This window comes from Lithobates pipiens, unplaced genomic scaffold (assembly GCF_037356315.1).
Source record: "Lithobates pipiens isolate NorthernLeopardFrog02 unplaced genomic scaffold, aLitPip1_a1.2 Scaffold_27, whole genome shotgun sequence".
NCBI classification, from domain to species: domain Eukaryota; kingdom Metazoa; phylum Chordata; class Amphibia; order Anura; family Ranidae; genus Lithobates; species Lithobates pipiens.
In genome coordinates this window covers 43,313,934-43,333,277 of record NW_027507788.1, presented here as the reverse complement: position 1 = coordinate 43,333,277, position 19,344 = coordinate 43,313,934, and the positions used below count along the sequence as shown (strand labels likewise).

Sequence of the window (19,344 nt, the reverse complement as noted above, 5' to 3'; positions counted from 1 at the left end):
CTGCTGCTAGCAGAGGCCAAAATTTACTAATGATATTTCTAGTTTGCTTACTGTATATACTCGAGTATAAGCCGAGATTTTAAGCCCCTTTTTTTAGGCTGAAAGTGCCCCCCTCGGCTTATACTCGAGTCACCGCCGTCTGCCTACCTGATCAGCGTGTCGTGCAGACAGACGGCGGCCATTCCACTGTTCAAAAGCCGCGCCTCCCTGTCTGTGATAGGCGGAACACTCAATTTCCCAGCAGTCAGTGTTCCGCCTATCACGGACATCCGCTCATCCTCATACTATGGATGAGGATGCTGGGAAATTGAGTGTTCCGCCTATCACAGACAGGGAGGCGCGGCTTTTGAACAGTAGAATGGCCGCCGTCTGTCACAGACGAGGAGGAGAGGTGCGGCTTTTGAATCCTGGAATGGCCGCCGTATGTTTTTATGACATGCTGATACATGCTGATCGGTGCAAAATGCCACACGGAGCTGCAGCAGGACACAGAGGCTGCAGAAGGACACAGAGGCTGCAGAAGGACACAGAGGCTGCAGATTGGCACACGGAGGCATACACAGGACACAGGTAGGCTGCAATGGACACAGGGAGGTACACAGGGAGGTATGCAGCTGCAGATGGGCATTGTTGACCCTCTTTTCCACTCTTTTAAGCTGTAACAGTAGCTGCTGCATGTCTCATCTTCAGCTTATACATGAGTCAATAAGTTTTCCCAGTTTTTTTGTGGTAAATTAGGGGCCTCGGCTTATATTCGAGTCGACCTATACTCGAGTATATACGGTATGTTGTCTAGAGTATTGAGTTATTATTCTAACTGATTGGGATGATTTTTTTTTATTTGTTGGAGAAGATGAGGGAATTCTTTTCCTGTTTTTTTACTTTATTATGTGCTTTTATTTAGGCATGTATGACTTTATTCCCTATGTTGTAATCAACTTCCTGGCTACAAATCCTCCTTAGGTGCATTTATTGGCTATATGGTATACTTCTGAGTAGAGGCTTTGAGTGTGAACTATCAGCCTGCAAAATAGTATTGCCTGCAGAAGGCTTTCTGTATACAGAAGAGCCCACCAGTAAACTAATCTTTTGCTGAACACAATACATTGTGAATTTCAAATTATATTTATTAATGGAAATGGCATGCATGAATTGCATTAGTTCATCCTTTGTTCCTGACCAAAATAGCAGCACATCATCAATATATCGATACCAAAAAATGATATGCATTAGAAGTTCGGAAAAGGCCTCACACTTTAATAGTTCCCTTTCCCACCCCACCAGGTACAGGTTTGCATAGGACGGGCACATTGTGTCCCCATCGCAACACCCTGCACCTGGAGGTAGTGGGAGGGGCCAAACACAAAGACATTCCGGGTAAGAATAAACATAAGCAATTGTAAAACAAATTCATTGTAATTCTGAGCTGATTGTCCTCTTTCTCGTAAATAATTTTCTATGACTTTTATACCTTTAGTGTGGGGGATGGTATTGTATAGACATTCAATGTCAATTGCCACTAACCATGTATTCTTAGGAAGATGGAGACCCTCAATAGTTTTGAGAAGGTCTATAGTATCTTTTATATATGAAAAAAAGGAGGTCACATGTGGATGTAGGTAGCTGTCCACAAGGCTTGCGCAGCTGATATTATATGTCATTGATTTATGTATTTTGGGTAAGGCATAGATAGAATGTTGGGATCTTAGGATCTTTAATGTTTAAAAAATTCCAAGTATTCTTGTCATTGGTGCCCCTATGAAGTGCCTTCAAAATAATGTTTCGCTTTTCATTACAGAAATTCTCTATTACAGTTTTGGAAACTATTCGATACCACACTATCCAGAATATTCCTACACATTTTTTCATATTGCTCAATGTTCGACAAGGGTCCCTGTCCTCATTTAAAAAAAAATCAAACTCCTATATTAAAAAGTATATGCTGATCTAAGGGGTGTAGGGTGTCCTGTAAGACTTTATATGCTCCCAAAATTTCTGGAGGTCTGGGAGTCCCACATCTCCTGATATATTGCAGCACAACTGATCCAGCTTGTTCTACCAATTATAGACAGGCTTTGGTCAAGCTGGAATCTCAAACAGATGTCCCACACCCAATAGATCTCCTTATGTGAATACCATCAAATAATTGTAAGGTTATATTATGCCCCAATTTATTGCACTTTTTTACATCTTTGAGATAGGGTGTGTAAAGCATTAAATGCAATCCTGCATTTAATCCAGAACTCACTGGCAATTTTCTCCAGGCCTCACCCTTCACCAATCATTATAAATAAATGGTTATATTGGATAGAACACTCTGTAGCCCACAAAGGATCCAGATTGCCCTAATATGTCCTTCAAACACTTAAGATGCCCCCCTCTGAAGTGTTTCCTGTGCACCAAATTCTCTATTTCTTATGCTCAATCAAACAATCCCTGGAGGATATTACGACAAGAACTATATTTGAAAATAGATGTATGCGGTATGCAGGTCCAAGGAAAGGTAACTCGGCACTATACCAACTGTTCAATATGAGAGAAGTAACGTCACAAATTGGCGTTGGAAGCAGATTTAGGAACGGAAGTATGTGGGAAAGATTGGTCCCCCTGGACAACTAAGATATACTATATCAAGGGATACTTAACACTAAAAGAAGCAAATTACAGAGTCCTCTCGCAGTGATTCCATCCAGACTTGCTAAGATGTATCCCAGTGCTTCCCCTTTTTGTTTCAGGGGCTGTAGACAGGATGGCACTATATATCACACCTGGTGAACTTGTCCCAAGGTTGGGAGTTTCTGTACTAGGATGTTCACTATGATTCTTTCAGGGACTAATATAACGGTACCAAAAACTGCCAAAATTGCCAAAATGATTCTTCTGAATGAATCAGTAGAGGACACCCCCAGACATATCCAAGCTCTTGTATTTTATATCTTCTTAGCGGCTAAAATTACCATTGCGAAAGCATTAAAATATCTTGTAATCCATATAGCTGAAATGAAGAACAAATTTCTTAGATAATTTTGTGTGAGAAGTTGGCTAGAATCCTTCAGGACAAAAACACTAGATTTTAAAAGATGTGGAACCCCTAGTTCCTCTTATTTTCCCTTTCTTTTACTCTGTAGTATTTGCCTGTATTCCAATTGGCTACTTACAGTAGCAATGGATCACAGGTTCTCTATTTGATGATATGGGATGGACCACAGTACAGTATCCTGGTCATTGATTAATGGAGCTATATGCTCCAAATTTTTAATGTAAGGAAATTAAATGTAAGTCAAGAACTATCTTTTTCACTGTGGTTAGTTCTCTAGAAACATTGTATCTGTTTTATCTGGTCTAATTGGTGCATATAATGTTTATGTTCTGAGATATAATACTTAATGTGACTTACTGCTTTCTTACTGCCCTCTGGTCCACATAAATGTTTGCAAAACAATAAAAAAATATTGCAAAAGGAAAAGGAGGAAGGCATAAACAGATACTAGACAATGAGTGTTGTTTCATTCAGGATGCTGGTGAATGTTATACTCATTTTTTCTTTCTTTGTAAGAAATTCACAGATAGTATCTTTGCAGCTACCTGATTTGCCTACAGTAGGATCTGGTTAACAGCAAGCTGTGAGTCTGTTTTTTGTATTGTACTTTACTGACAGGTGCAGTCAGAACCATCTGTGAATTTGGCTCTACGGTATGACAGAAGAGAATATAGAGAAGATATTGGAAATGTTCGACAACACTTTGAGCTTCAAAGCTGTAAGTTATGTTTAGTATACTTTTTAGAATGTATTTTTACTATGTGCTATTCTAAGCACAACTCTGGGCTCCAATCAGGATAAAGAATTCTCTAATTATGAATTTTAAACTATTTAAGTTATATTAAAACAGATGTTATTGATTTTGCTTGTGGCTGTGATGAAAGTGCCCCTGACCCAGATTCTCAGTGCAACTGAGAAAATGCTGCATTCTCATAAGCTTTGCATTTCAAATGGATATTGTGCCATATTGGAGCCCAAGATTGCTTGCTGCTTGGGGCTGGACAGACCTTTAATGGGGATAGATGGAAGAGGGTGTAGGAGATATATTGTTGAAAATGAAAGGCAAAATAAGGCAAGCCAGTGGTGTACAGAGCCAGGTAACTGGCACATAAGGAATGGGAGGCAGTGAGTTGTTGGTTGAAGGTTGTAGACAGTGGAGGTGATTTACATGGTAACAAATCAGCTTCTAGGTTTTACTGTCAAAGCTTAATCAAACAAGCTAAAGTTAGAAGCTGATTTGTTACTATGCACACCTTCACCAGATTCTGTGTGCACCAGCTTTTATCTTACCTTAATGGCTGTCCAATTTTGACATGCGGCTGTATCTGCTTCCACCTCCATAGGCTGCATGCAGCTCAGGGTTGATGCAGGTGCCAAATCAAGCGTATTAATAGTTTAAAAATGTATGTATATATATATATATATATATATACATATATACATATACATATATATATATATATATATATATATATATATATATTTAGTGTATATGTATGAAAAAGAGGAGGACAAACTGTAATGGTTGGGCATGGAAAGACAGGTAGTAGAAAGGAAATAAAAATAAATATAAAAAAGGGAAAGATAGGAAAACTCCAGTCTATCTAATTAACTGTACGCTCTAATGAGATGTATTCAAATAGTATCAAGGTACTTAATAAATTATAAATGAAATAAAGTAGTATAGGGACAAATTCTAATGAAACACATGTGGTGAGATAAACCCCTGTCACCCCTCAATATTTCTGGAAATCCCAGAGACCCTTCTTCATTTTCAAACACTGACAAACATGAGGAAGGCGACAGTGGGAACCATTCTTCCACTTGGCTTCCCCTCCAGTCAGATCAGACCTTCTAATAGGAATCCCTGTGACAGAGTATACAGCCCCAGCACCATGGGACAGAGTATACAGCATCATGACCAAGAGACAGAGTATACAGCCCCAGCACCAAGGGACAGAGTATACAGCATCATGACCAAGAGACAGAGTATACAGCCCCAGCACCAAGGGACAGAGTATACAGCCCCAGCACCAAGGGACAGAGTATACAGCCCCAGCACCACGGGACAGAGTATACAGCCCCAGCACCACGGGACAGAGTATACAGCCCCAGCATCACGGGACAGAGTATACAGCCCCAGCATCACGGGACAGAATATACAGCCCCAGCATCATGGGACAGAGTATACAGCCCCAGCACCAAGGGACAGAGTATACAGCCCCAGCACCAAGGGACAGAGTATACAGCCCCAGCACCACGGGATAGAGTATACAACCCCAGCACCACGGGACAGAGTATACAGCCCCATCATCACGGGACAGAGTATACAGCCCCAGCATCACGGGACAGAGTATACAGCCCCAGCATCACGGGACAGAGTATACAGCCCCAGCATCACGGCACAGAGTATACAGCCCCAGCATCACGGAACAGAGTATACAGCCCCAGCATCACGGGACAGAGTATACAGCCCCAGCATCACGGGACAGAGTATAGAGCCCCAGCATTATGGGACAGAGTATACAGCCCCAGCATTATGGGACAGAGTATACAGCCCCAGCATCACGGGACAGAGTATACAGCCCCAGCATCACGGGACAGAGTATACAGCCCCAGCATTACTGGACAGAGTATACAGCCCCAGCATCACAGGACAGAGTATGCATCCCGAGCATCACAGGACAGAGTACATACCTCCCATGGTTAAACAAATCCAATCCTCCCTACCACTATCCCTCTCCTCATCTCCTCATCATTACACAGGACCCTTTCTTCAAAACTACCCCCCATTGTTACACAGGACCCCTCCCTCATTCAGTCAGGTGGGATGTTTAGGGTGGAGATGCAGTCAGGGGGATGTTTAGGGTGGAAATGCAGGCGGAGATGTTTAGGGTGGAGATGCATGCGGGGGGTGTTTAGGGTGGAGATGCAGGCGGGGGGGTGTTTAGGGTGGAGATGCAGGCAGGGGGGATGTTTAGGGTGGAGATGCAGGCAGGGGGGTGTTTAGGGTGGAGATGCAGGTGGGAGGTTTAGGGTGGAGATGCATGCAGGGGGATGTTTAGGGTGGAGATGCATGCAGGGGCATGTTTAGGGTGGAGATGCATGCAGGGGGGATGTTTAGGGTGGAGATGCATGCAGGGGGGATGTTTAGGGTGGAGCTGCAGTCGGGGTCTTTAGGGTGGAGATGCACGCAGGGGGGATGTTTAGGGTGGAGATGCATGCAGGGGGATGTTTAGGGTGGAGATGCATGCAGGGGGGATGTTTAGAGTGGAGATGCAGTCGGGGGGTTGTTTAGGGTGGAGATGCAGACAGGGGGATGTTTAGGGTTGAGATGCAGGCAGGTGGATGTTTAGGGTGGATATGCAGTCGGGGGGTGTTTAGGGTGGAGATGCAGTCTGGGGGTGTTTAGGGTGGAGATGCAGTCGGGGGGTGTTTAGTTTGGAGATTCGGGCAGGGGGTGTTTAGGGTGGAGATGCAGGCAGGGGGATGTTTAGGGGGAGATGCAGGCAGGGGGGATGTTTAGGGTGGAGATGCAGGAAGGGGGGATTTTTAGGGGGGAGATACGGGCAGGGGGATGTTTAGGGTGGAGATGCGGGCAGGGGGGATGTTTAGGGTGCAGATGCGGGCAGAGGGGATGTTTAGGGTGGAGATGCAGGCAGGGGGATATTTAGGGTGTATATGCAGGCAGGGGGGTGTTAAGGGGGAGATGCAGGCAGGGGGGATGTTTAGGGTGGAGATGCAGGCAGGGGGAATGTTTAGGGTGGAGATGCAGGCAGGGGGATGTTAAGGGGGAGATGCAGGTGGGGTGAAGAAACCCCACAGCTGCCAGTCACTGCCACACACAACAACACTCAGCAGCCCCACCCTCCCCCCTCCATGAAGCCCTGTAGCAGCTGAGAAATGTGAAAGTGATCAGAGCTGGTGGGGAGGGAGCCTGGCTCACGGCAGGACTCAGTACTCACTGTGGAGCAGTCACACTCAGTTTGCTGCTCTGCAGAGGAGGTGGGGGAAGCATGATGCCGGGAGAGAGAGAGACATGTAGGGAGGGGGAGAAAATACAGCAATCCTCTCCAATCCCCGCACTCACCTGGTGCTCTCTGGAACATTGTCTGCCAGCTCTGTGTCCATCCATCCGCTGCCACTGTGATCCTCCCCGCCTCACATCAAAGGGTCTCGGTCCCCACTTCCGGATAGCTGCAGTCAGTCTCCGGAGTCCGCTTTCCACAAGTCACTATCAGTGAGCCTGCTGGGAAACTAGAAGTGACGCGGCAGTGCCGAAAAAGCACCGCCCAATCACCCTCCGGTCCCGGCCAATAAAAAAGCAAGACAGGAGCCAGGGCAAATCAGTGGCGAGTAGGAGTGTGTGCGGGCGCACAGCTTGCGCCCTGCACATGCCCTAAACACAGGCAGATTAGCTTCCCAGCTTGCAATCAGCTGATTGCAAGCTGGGAAGCTTCCCATAGACCGCTGTGTGTCCAGTGCCCGGACACTCTTAAAGTGACCATTTTTTAAATTTGTTTTTCATTTTTTTGTCAAAAGCTTGGGGGGACAGCGCCCGGGCGCCCCCTATGGACAGGCGCCACTGTACAGAACTTTCACAGATCCCAGATCTTTTTGCATCAGCTAATCTTGGGGATACCCTCACGCTTTCCACAGAGAACCTCATATGTTCTAATTTTGTATTTTTTTTTTGGGAACATCCCAGCTCTCCACCCAGTGGAGAAGGCCAGAAAAAGAAAACAAAGAGAAGAGGTAGACGAGGTGGGAATCAAACAGAATATATCACAAGAAAATACCACAGACAATAAAAAATATTTAATTTATCATCCCATATACTGTCCTCTGAGGAAACGTCTATATAAAAAAAAAGGTTTAATATAATTTGCCCCAACTAATTCTCCCAACCCTTTTGTGCTTTTTTTTAAGACTTTAATAGTTTTATCCAGAAATTCACTCGTAAGTGATATTTTAATCTTAAAACGTCCCAGAACTATGACATCTCTGCATCCTTCTCCTCCAATGCGACTACAATGAAGAAGATTTGAGGGTGTTTAGAGATTCTAGTGGAACTCCAGACTGAACAGACCTGTGAGGGTTATCCTTCTTTTGCACTGATTTCATACACTTCAGTTATACACACAGACTTGAAACCTCCTGCCATATTTTACCCCACACATGCTAAGAGCTGCCTATTACCATGTTACTTTTGCAGAATTAAGACAACTATGCTCTTCTGCTCATTCTGTCAAATACAAACATCAAAATTTGACCCATAAAGAAAAACAGGCACTAGACAGAATATCACAAAACAATGACCTAATAATCAGACAGACAAGGGAGGGGGCATAGTAATACAAAATAGGCCAGTTTAAAGAGGCAGATTATTGCAAGACCAAAACATCTACAAAGAACTTGATGCATTTAAGTCCAAATTGAAGGCACTAGTTGACCAAGCCTACCATGACAAGGTCATTCATTTGGGAGAATACCAATTACTTTACAAAGAATTGTACAAGCACTCCTACTTTTACCACCTACTTAAGGTGCACAAAGACTCCATCTGTCCTCCCAGAAGATCCATTATTGCTATGGATAGCTTTACTAGTGGCCTTTCCCAGTTTATTGACTGCTTCCTTCAACCTATAGTCCAGTCCTTACCGTCTTATGTGCAGGGTTTCCTCTCATTTGTTGAAGGCTCTCTCTAAATACACGTGAGGAGGACTCCTACACTTGGTTATCCCCAGGGGTCAAGTCCTGGGGAAAAAAATGTGGGAACTCCCATCCGAGATCCACTCCCCCACCCAAAAAAATAAAATGATACGCTTATATACACGAACACTTCAAAAGTAGTATTTTTCATCCAATTTTCGTATTGTGTGTATGAAACTTAACTATCAGTACATAAAAAAAAAAAATCCTCAATAAACATAAATACGGTAATTCTCTGAATAATCAGCATTCATTCAACTGTGCTTCCATGCAAATGAACATCATGTTCTGATCTTTATTGGGGAATGTTATTTTGTATATAGAGTGTTTATATGGTGAGTTTACACTTTTCATTGAACAGAGTTGGGATAACACAGGGTTAAAAGGAAAGGTCATAAATTAACTGCACATTATCTGGACAGAATGCTTGGGGAGATAGTGATGTGTTCCTGCTTAGGAGATGTATGTTAGCTTGGGGGGCTGCAAACTCTGCAGGGCTCCAACACACACACTCTCTGCTATTCCAACCCTTCACATATTTCCACATGAACTTCCCTCCTGGCATTAAACTTTGCCAGGTATTGTGCTCAGCTTACCACCCCAAACTCATGTTCCTCCCTCAGCTCACCTCTCTCCCTGCATGTCCTGTGAGCAGAATAGCTGTGCTCTTCCTCTGGGTTCTTTCATCATATGGTACTGAAGATAGAGGAGGGGGGATTCAGCGGGACACACAGAGCAAGTATGCAGGAGACTGGGGGAGAAATGAGGAGAGAGAAAATCAGGAGGGGCCGGTGGGGAGGAGCGCATCACGAGAGGTCTGACTAAATACAATCTCTTAGCAGCAGGGACCTGATCTACCCATCAACTAGCTGTGATTGACAGGTAGATTGATGAGGAAGCTGTCATGGGGCCCCCTACTGGCAATCCATGAATGGTCAGTCCACCCCTGGTGTGTGGCATTTACTATTGCGAGCTGTGTCGGCAGCTGCTGGTGTAGCACCTGCCACACAGCTTGCATACTTCAAAGTCTTGCAGGATGCAGCTGCTAACGGGAACTGAGTTCCTGTTGTGGAAAAAGTACAGGAACTCCGTTCCCATGCGTTCCCGCAGGACTTGAGCCCTGGTTATCCCTTGATGTTACGTCAGTCTATATATCAATCCCCCATGAGGATGGACTCACCCCAGTACTACATTTTATAACAAAAGAACCTCACCTTCACCATAAACAAGCCCAGTTTGTCCTGGACAGTGTAGAAAATCAGTTTGGAGCATATTTATTTCAAACACCTGGGGGGGGGGTACTATATCTAGATTCATGGCACTGCCATTGGCATTTATTTTGCGCCTTGCTATGCTAATTTCACCATGGGCTGATGGGAGAAGTTATGCATCTGGAGATGATATACTAGGGCAGATATATTGTTGACATGATCATCATATGGGATGGCCCCTTTTCCTCTATTTCCCCGTTTGTCCAATACTGCAACAATAACCATTTGGGTATTTTTTTTTTACTCGTATGTAGCCCCACATCTCTTAACTTTTTGGATTTGGATTTATCCCATGCAGAAGGCCACATTGTATCTAAAACCCATTTTAAGCCCCCTGCGGGGACTCCTATCTCCATTTTGTTAGCTGTCACCATCCCAAATGGAAAAAAAATATCCATAAGGCTGGGTTCACACTGCTGCGGGGGGAGATCCGGATGTGATTCGCACAGCAAATCACATCCGATCTCCGTAGCACTGCGAGTTCAGCCATACAGATAGTATGGCTGAACTCGCAGCTGTCCCGCAGCAAACTCGCACAGGACCCTTTTTTGGGTCCGCAACGGAATCGGATCGCATGGGGGTTCACACCATGCGATCCGATTCCTGTGCGAGTCGGCAGATCGCACTGCGATATGCCGACGGATCTGGGGGTGTCATTAACATAACATTGACACCCCCAGCCGTCCGCATAGGGCAGTGTGAACTGCCGGCGGGAGGTGAGCGATGCGGGAAAACGCCGCGGATTCGCGGCGTTCCCGCATCGCAATAGTGTGAACCTAGCCTAAGGCTAGGTTCACACTATTGCGATGCGGGAACGCCGCGAATCCGCGGCGTTTTCCCGCATCGCTCACCTCCCGCCGGCAGTTCACACTGCCCTATGCGGACGGCTGGGAGTGTCAATGATATGTTAATGACACCCCCAGATCCGTCGGCATATCGCAGTGCGATCTGCCGACTCGCACAGGAATCGGATCGCATGGTGTGAACCCCCATGCGATCCGATTCCGTTGCGGACCCAAAAAAGGGTCCTGTGCGAGTTTGCTGCGGGACAGCTGCGAGTTCAGCCATACTATCTGTATGGCTGAACTCGCAGTGCTACGGAGATCGGATGTGATTTGCTGTGCGAATCACATCCGGATCTCCCCCCGCAGCAGTGTGAACCCAGCCTAAGGGCCAATTTTGCCACCCAAGAAAAAACTGCACCCGAGATGGGGATTACCTACCCCAGGGGAACATCCTTGTAGATAGGTTTATAGATAATGTATATGACCCTGATTTAGTCAATCAAGCCTTTAAAGATTACCTATCCCTAACCTCAAACAATAGTTCTGCATCTTCCATAACCAGCACAGAAGTCAAGTTCATTACCCAATATCATTTTAAACATAAAAAGATGGAGAAAATCATTTAACATCATTGTGGTATCCTGCAGGATCCCAAGTTAGGGCCCATTCTGCCAGCTAGATCTAGGGTAATGTATAGAAGAGCCCTTAACGTTAAAAACATTGTTGCCCCAGTAGGATTTCCCATTCTGTTACCACCCCTTATAGTTCTCTGGTTTCTTTTTGCAATTTAACATGTATGTTCCAATGCAAAAAAGATCAGATGCAAGATGTGTCATTTTGTACAGCACTGCCAAAAGACATTTAATGACACTTCAGGCAAGACTTACCCTATAAAAAGCTTTTTTAGCTGTTCCACTGAATTTGGGGTTTATGGATTGTCCTGCCTATGTGATCTTCTCCTCTATGTGGGCCGCACTGTTTGCATGGTAAGGGCCCAATTTGGAGAACACAGGAGGTTCATTGAGGAGGGAGAAGGGGACCATAATGTACCCAGGCACTTCCTTACTCATCGTAACAAATCCACAGAAGGCCTGAGAGTCTGGGTAATAGAATCTCATTTCACCTTGCAACTCTCGGGTCAAACGTTTTCAGAAACTATGCCGCAATGAAACATTCTGGATATTCACCTTAAACACTTTGTCCTATCTCACGTGTGTGTGTGTGTGTAAAAAAATGTGTGTATATATATATATATATATATATATATATATATATATATATATATATATATGTATATGTGTGTGTGTGTGTATGTACATATATATTGTATGTATCCCTCTACACAGCCAATTAATGTGTTTTGCCTAATATTCCTGTGTATCATTCCTGAATTTGAAATTGTATGTTTATGGAATTTTATCTCACCACATGCAGTTTATTAGAATAGGTCTCCACGCTATTTTATTTTATTTATAATGTATTATGTGCCATGATATTAGTTTAAGCCCTTGTACACATGGTCGGACATTCCGACAACAAAATCCGTCGGATTTTGTCTGACGGATTTTGTCCGAAACTTGTGTTGCACACGGTCAGACACAGTTGTCGGAACATCCGATCGTACATAACGTGATGACGTTATTTCGTTACGACGGGACTACGTTCAGGCTAGTAGCCAATAGCTTTGGTCTAGGAATTTGATCTGAGCATGCGTGGCACTTTGTCCGATCGGAATTCTCTACACACAATTGGACATGTTGTTGGAAAGTTTTATAGCCCAGCTCTAAAACTTTGTCCGTCGGATATTCTGACGGAAACAGTCCGATGGAGCCCACACACAGTCGGATTATCCGACAACGTGGTCCGATCGGCCATTTTCCGTCAGAATGTCCGACCGTGTGTACAAGGGCTAATACGTCTCATTAGAATGTACAGCTGATTCGATGGACTGGAGCTTTCTTATCTTTCCTTTTTTTTTTATTTCCTTTCCATTCCCAACCATTACCCTTTTTGATACATAAATCAGGTGGTGGGTGCGCTCCACCACAAACGTGGAGGAGAATGCTTCCCTGCCATGAGTCTTGATCAGCAGGTTTTCCAGGTACGTGGGGGGGTCCACTCCCTCAGACCTCTCGGGGGGCCCCATAAAGTGCAAGTTGCATCTACGGAGACGATTCTCCATATCGTCCTGTTTGGAGAGGACTGTGTTCGGTTGATATTGTAATTGCTTGGTGGTGACCTATTTAGTGCTCAAGATTTGTCATGATTGAATGTAGGACCCGAGATTTCTGAAAAAGGTTAAAGTATTGCATACAGGTTGGGAAGGGAGGTAACGGGCGATGATATGACCATCAAGATGTCATCCATGAATATTATACATTATACATCCTCACATTCTATTCCCCAAACATCTGGACAATTTTGGATTTTAATTGCAAGTGGTTCCATTGCTAAAACAAATCGCAATGGGCACCCCTGCCGAGTTCCTCTGTAATAGAATACCCCTGAAGCATTAAGGACGCAGTGGGCGTGTTATATAATGCTTGGAGAAGCGATAACTTTTTTTTGACCAAGACTGAATCGAGATAGAACATGAAATAAATAGTCCCATGACAGGGAGTTGAATGCTTTATGGATATCTAAAGAGAGCAGCATGCCCTGTTGGAGTCCCAATCAGAATGAATGGCTGAAATTATATCTATAATTCTCCTGGTCTGGTCGGATGCCTGGCGATTGGGGACAAATCCCGTCGGGTCTAGGTGAAAATATTGTGAAATAAAGGAATTTGATCTTGGGGCTAGCTCCTTTGTCATTATTTTTAAGTCCACATTTATCAAGGAAATTGTTAGAACAAACTCCATGAACTTTTCCCGGTTTCGGTATAACGTGAATGTATGCCACATTTTTTTGTGTTTTGGGATACTATTACCCCGTCTTAAGTCATTAAAACAGGAGCACTGATGGGGGGTCAGTATCTCCTAATACTTCTTATAGTAATGGCCAGAGAAGCCATCCGAGCCTGGAGCTTTAGAGGGATGCATGATTTTTATGGCCATTCTAATCTCAGATTCCAACTCCTTATCCATAAGCTTGACATGGTTTGTTTTAAGCTGTGATAGTGAGATATCTCAAAGAAATTCATCTGCCTTATCCTGCGAAAAAACTGGACAGGCGCATGGTATAACGTAGAATAGAATTCATGGAATTCCTGTAAAATCAGTTCAGAATTTTGGGTTGGGTGTCCAGTAGATAGGCGTAGTTTAGGTAAAGTAGGGGTATTCACCCAGGGTACCAATTTTCTAGCTAGCATCATCAGCGAATAACTTTATTGGAGAATGATCTGACCAGAGGACGGACAATATTTTCACTGACGTTATGTACAATAGTAATGAAGTGTGTACAAGAATGTGGTCTATTTGAGAATATGTATGGTGCACCTGTGAAAAGTGAGTGTAATCTCTAGTGGAGGGCTGGGCCTCGTGCCAGGCATCGATCAAATCATAAAAATGTAACAGACGTGCCACTTTGCTGCTGTTTTTAGGTACTTGTTTCAAAATCGCCTTGGCAGTGTCAGATTTATCTAGAATCCGATCCAATGGAATATTACTTACTACTTACTTATTTCTTGCGCATACTCCTAAGCCTAGAATCGTGAGCTTACTCTCTGTTCTTTAATTTTTACATGACTGACAGAGCAGACAATGGGTATTTTCTGTGTTGTCATTCATAAATATATTCCATAAACAGTTTAAAGTAACCTTGCAACAAGAAGTATTGATGGTACGGCACTTTGGTATAGTAATTTAGTAGAAAAGTGATGTCATTATGAATGAGCGTACAGAAATGCCGCCTCTTGTATTGCTGCACCTGTTTCACGCTCCAGTGCTGGGTTTTTCCCCTCTGTGTGCAGCCACATGTTTCCAGCCAATCACAGCGGGGCGCTGTTTTAAAGGGCTAGCATGGGGATTGCTCTGTGTTTGAGCAATGCTAGCAGCCAGATCTCCCACCTATGTGATCAAGTGGTTTCCTGTGCTTCTTCTGATCACCAGCATTCCTAATTCTTCAAGCTTTTTTAAAGACTTGCTCCAAGTGTGTCCCAGCTTGTTTTCAGCCTTGCTCCTACTGTGTCTCAGTTGGGTTCCAGGTAACCACCCGTATTCCCATCGCACACAATCCTGGAACAAGCTCTAAAACAGTGCGGCTGCGGCAACCACCAGCTAGAAACTGGAACATACATGATGCAGTGTAAATATTTGCCAGCACACCACCATTCTTGCTCCCCGTGTGGCCCTGCTTGCTTTCAGTGTGCCTCAGGTTGTTTCTTGCCTTGTTGCCTGTGTGTGCCCGCTTGTTTCCAACCTTGCTCCCAATGTGTGCTATGTTGATTCTTTCCATGCTTCCAGTATGTCCCAGGTTGTTTCTTGCTTTGCTCCCAGTGTGTGCTCTCTTGTTTCTAGCCTTACTCCCACTGTGTCCCGGGTTGTTTCTTGCCTTGCTCCCAGTGTGTGCTTTCTTGTTTCCAGCCTTACTCACAATGTGTCCCAGGTTGTTTCTTGCCTTGATCCTAGTGTGTGTTCTCTTGTTTCCAGCCTTACTCCCACTGTGTCCCAGGTTGTTTCTTGCCTTGCTCCCAGTGTGTCCCAGTTTATTTATTGTGTCCCGATGTCTGCTGTTGTCACGCCACATTGGACGATACTAAGCTAAGCAGGGCAATAACTTCTCCGCAGAATGTGGAAACCTTGCAAAAAGATCAGAACAAATTAATGGGGTTGGCAACTACATGGCAAATGAGGTTTAATGTAGAAAAATGTAAAATAATGCATTTGGGTGGCCAAAATATGAATGCAATCTATACACTGGGGGGAGAACCTCTGGGGGAATCTAGGATGGAAAAGGACCTTGGGGTCCTAGTAAATGATGGCATGCAATGCCAAGCTGCTGCTAACAAAGCAAACAGAATATTGGAATGCATTAAAAAGGGGATTCATTCCAGAGATAAAACAATAATTCTCCCGCTCTACAAGACTCTGGTCTGGCCGCACCTAGAATATGCTGTCCAGTTCTGGGCACCAGTCCTCAGGAAGGATGTACTGGAAATGGAGCGAGTACAAAGAAGGGCAAAAAAAGCTAATAAAGGGTCTGGAGGATGGATAATAGTTATGAGGAAAGGCTGTGAACACTGAACTTATTCTCTCTGTAGAAGAGATGCTTAAGAGAGGATATGATTATAATATACAAATACCATACTGGTGACTCCACAATAGGGATAAAAAGTTTTCACAGAAGGGAGTTTAACAAGACTCATGGCCACTCATTAAATTTAGAAGAAAAGTGGTTTAACATTAACAGGACATTAGCAGGCTTCTGGGAAAAAATAATGATACAATCTTATTAAGCTGGGGGGGTGGCAGCAATACAGGTATCCCATAGTTTTCCAGTGGGAAATTAGATTTCAACTTGTGTGTGTATAAAATAAAAAAAATTACCTGGATGCAAACAGGTCAGATGACATGATATTTTCTTTAGTATGAACTTTTGTAATAAACTCTGGAGCATCCTTTCTATAACATATCAATTTTCTGTTTTTTAGGATGAGTTCTTGGAAAACACATCATTGGTAAGTATACATATAAAATAATAACTATAATGTATGTGTCATCTTTGAAAACATAGCATTGGTAAGTATCAGTGGTGGGACGTCAGTGCCAGCAAGGCATGGCCTAAACATTACCCAAATCAGAATCACTGACTTACGTTTTAATATATGTAGCGGTACCCCCAAAGGGGTTGCTGGTGATTGCGATCCGTCTCCCACCCTGCACAGCCAGGCACACAAATTTCCAGACACACTTAGTCAAGAAACAGTCCTTGTACTTTATTTCGTTTTTTGTTTTATTAGGGGAATAGAACTTGGATGGGGATAGGGTGCATATGGAATGCCTGCTTGATTGAAGAAATATACAGGGACTGAACTATATTCACTCTGGTATATACAACCTCTTCTCCTTCACTGCCAGCACATGCACTTGCTTGGAGACTATCACTCCCAGGAACAGCTAGCACTGTTATAAAGAGTCTGACACTGGCTCAGCCAGAGCCAAAGAAAATGTATTTTGCAGGCAAGGACCACGTGCCCCTATGGTGTTGCAGATATAGGTAGTCCTTAGTGCTAGCTGTCCCACATGTGGCTACTGCTCCCAGTCAGGGCCGTTTTTAAGGCAGGGCAAAAGAGGCAGCTGCCCTGGGCCCTGTCATTGTTGTGGGGCCCAAAGCAGCTACCACATACTTGCCAACTATCCTGGTTTAAATTCCCTTGTTCCTTGAAGTTTTAGTCCTGTGCCGTGTCCCAATATCTCAATGTGAAATGCTGCTACTAATGCTGCCCAGCTCTGCCCTATTGTTGTGTACAGATGACTCGCCTGCAGACCCTGTGTTTACATGTAAATAGTGTCGGCATTCATATGTATATCATGCCCCCCCCAGGTCAAATCCACCATCACCTATACTGAATGCTGCCCACTGGGGAGGTAAAAGGGCATGCTTTAAAGTCCTGCCTACAACTGTGGTCATTAAGCCTAACATCTGCCTGTTCTGCAAAGGCAAGCGAATAGGTGGGTCCAAAGATGAGCACAGTAGACAGGTAGAGTTAAAGGGGGTGGCGGGTTGGTGTGGAGAGGATGGGGGAGGTTTGGGGTGCAGACATTAGCAGGGGTTTTATAATGCAAAGGTGTACTGACAGGGTGGATAAAGATGTAGGTTGCGTGTGGGGCAGCCCATTAATTTCAATGGGCTGCTCTATGTGCTAGAAATGCGGAAGAAGGTCCCTAACCCTTTTTTAAAATCACATGGTGCCGAGGCACATGTCAGCAGATGTGTGAGGGTGTCATTAACAATTGATGTCATTACTGCGTATCTGCTAAAGGGCAGCTGCAGATTTTGCATGCGTTCCTGAAACACAAATGTGAACGCAGGCTAAATGTCTCAGTTAAATTGGTGGTCAGTGTAAATCTTCTCATTACATTGGGGCTTGGTGTAGAATCCTTTCATTCATGCCTGATCTGATACAGTAAACTGTTTTTGAATCTAGCTGCTATTTATTGTATATCTCAGAGCAGGCGGAGAGCGAAATTGCATGGGGGGGGGGGGGGGGGCGGGTTGGGCTTTGGCGTTGGGGGCCCCATGAGAATTTTTGCCCAGGGCCTAATCAATATTAAAGACAGCCCTGCTCCCAGTACCAGCTCTTCAGACCAGGGATGTGCAGTGAGGTCAGTGACTGGTGAGGCATTGGCTAGTATCAGAGCCAGATACACACAGGTTACATACGCCGTGAACTTTAGAACGATAACTTCAAACCAGTAGTTTCACAGTAAATAGATAAATAATACATTATTATGTTATAACATATAGCATAATAATATATGATTTAGCTTGATTAAAACAGTACTTTTTCAGCAGTAGAAAATTCTCATTCTCCCTCTTAACTGTGTGAGATAAACATGGGATTGTGGGTAAATCTTATACCCATAAACACATATTTTTTCCTTCTAGTTAAGAGGGCTGGGCTGGAAGGGAGCATGTGTCTTTTAGACACATGCCCCCTTCTATGACACTGCAGTCAGAGGACAGCCTCCACTGCAGCACATTTATTGGACAGCTGGGGCCAATAGCATTTTACCATTGGTCCAAGGCTCCAAGCTGTCCATTGAGCACAGTGCCTCTGATAAGAAGTCAGAGGTACCGTGAGCTCATCCTCTCAGTCAGAGTGTACCAGCTTGTATTTGAACTGGCCGCTCTGTATGTAGCTTCTGACAGGCTGCACAAGGAGCCCTGTATATCTGGAACCATAGGCTCCAGGAGCCCCAAATTTTGACCAGTGTTGGGGTAGGATTTTGCCTACCTACCTCTCAAAGTTCGCTGAACTACAACCATCAAAGTTTGTATGATTTTTTTTTTGTTTTTCAAATAATTTTTATTGATCATGAGAACAAATAAACACGTATAAAGTTGACATTGTAGAACACAAATTTCCACGTAACTTTTCTTTTGTTTTTATTGTTCTGTCTCACCTGCCTCCCCTGACTACATGTCCCTGCTTCAGGCCCTGCTAGTCCTCCTGCACCCATCCAGCGTACTAAAGGGTGCTACATTTTATATATATATATATATATATATATATATATATATATATATATATATATATATATATATATATATATATATATATTTTTTTTTTTTATGAATGTGTTATTCCTAATAGTCTATTCTCTTCCTTTCATAGATTTTCTCTTGGTTTCGCTGCTTTTAGTAGTGTATGTTTATGCTAGAGTTTTTATCCAATCATATTTCAGCCATGATAGCCACCATGTGTTGCCATGGTCAAAGAAAATATGCTTTGAGGCCTTCAGAATCAACAGTGCTGATGCCTGTAGCTTATAGTAAATGGCCTCGATACTGTAGCTTTAACCAATCAAATTGAGTTGGCGACACCTGGGACATCTAGCAGGCATACATTCACGTTGATATTTGAACTTCCTTT

General features: G+C 43.9%; 1 protein-coding gene across 1 annotated transcript in view; it reads left to right on the top strand.

Moving 5' to 3' along the window:
- The first annotated feature begins 3,589 nt into the window (after window positions 1–3,589).
- The window catches only part of CXCR5 (C-X-C motif chemokine receptor 5), a 50,718-nt gene continuing 34,963 nt past the window's right edge, over window positions 3,590–19,344 (top strand). Inside the window, exons 1-2 of the mRNA XM_077456905.1 lie at window positions 3,590–3,758; window positions 16,399–16,425. Coding sequence (XP_077313031.1) covers window positions 3,696–3,758; window positions 16,399–16,425 — 90 coding nt within the window. The 5' untranslated portion in view covers window positions 3,590–3,695. The remainder of the gene's footprint in view (window positions 3,759–16,398; window positions 16,426–19,344) is intronic.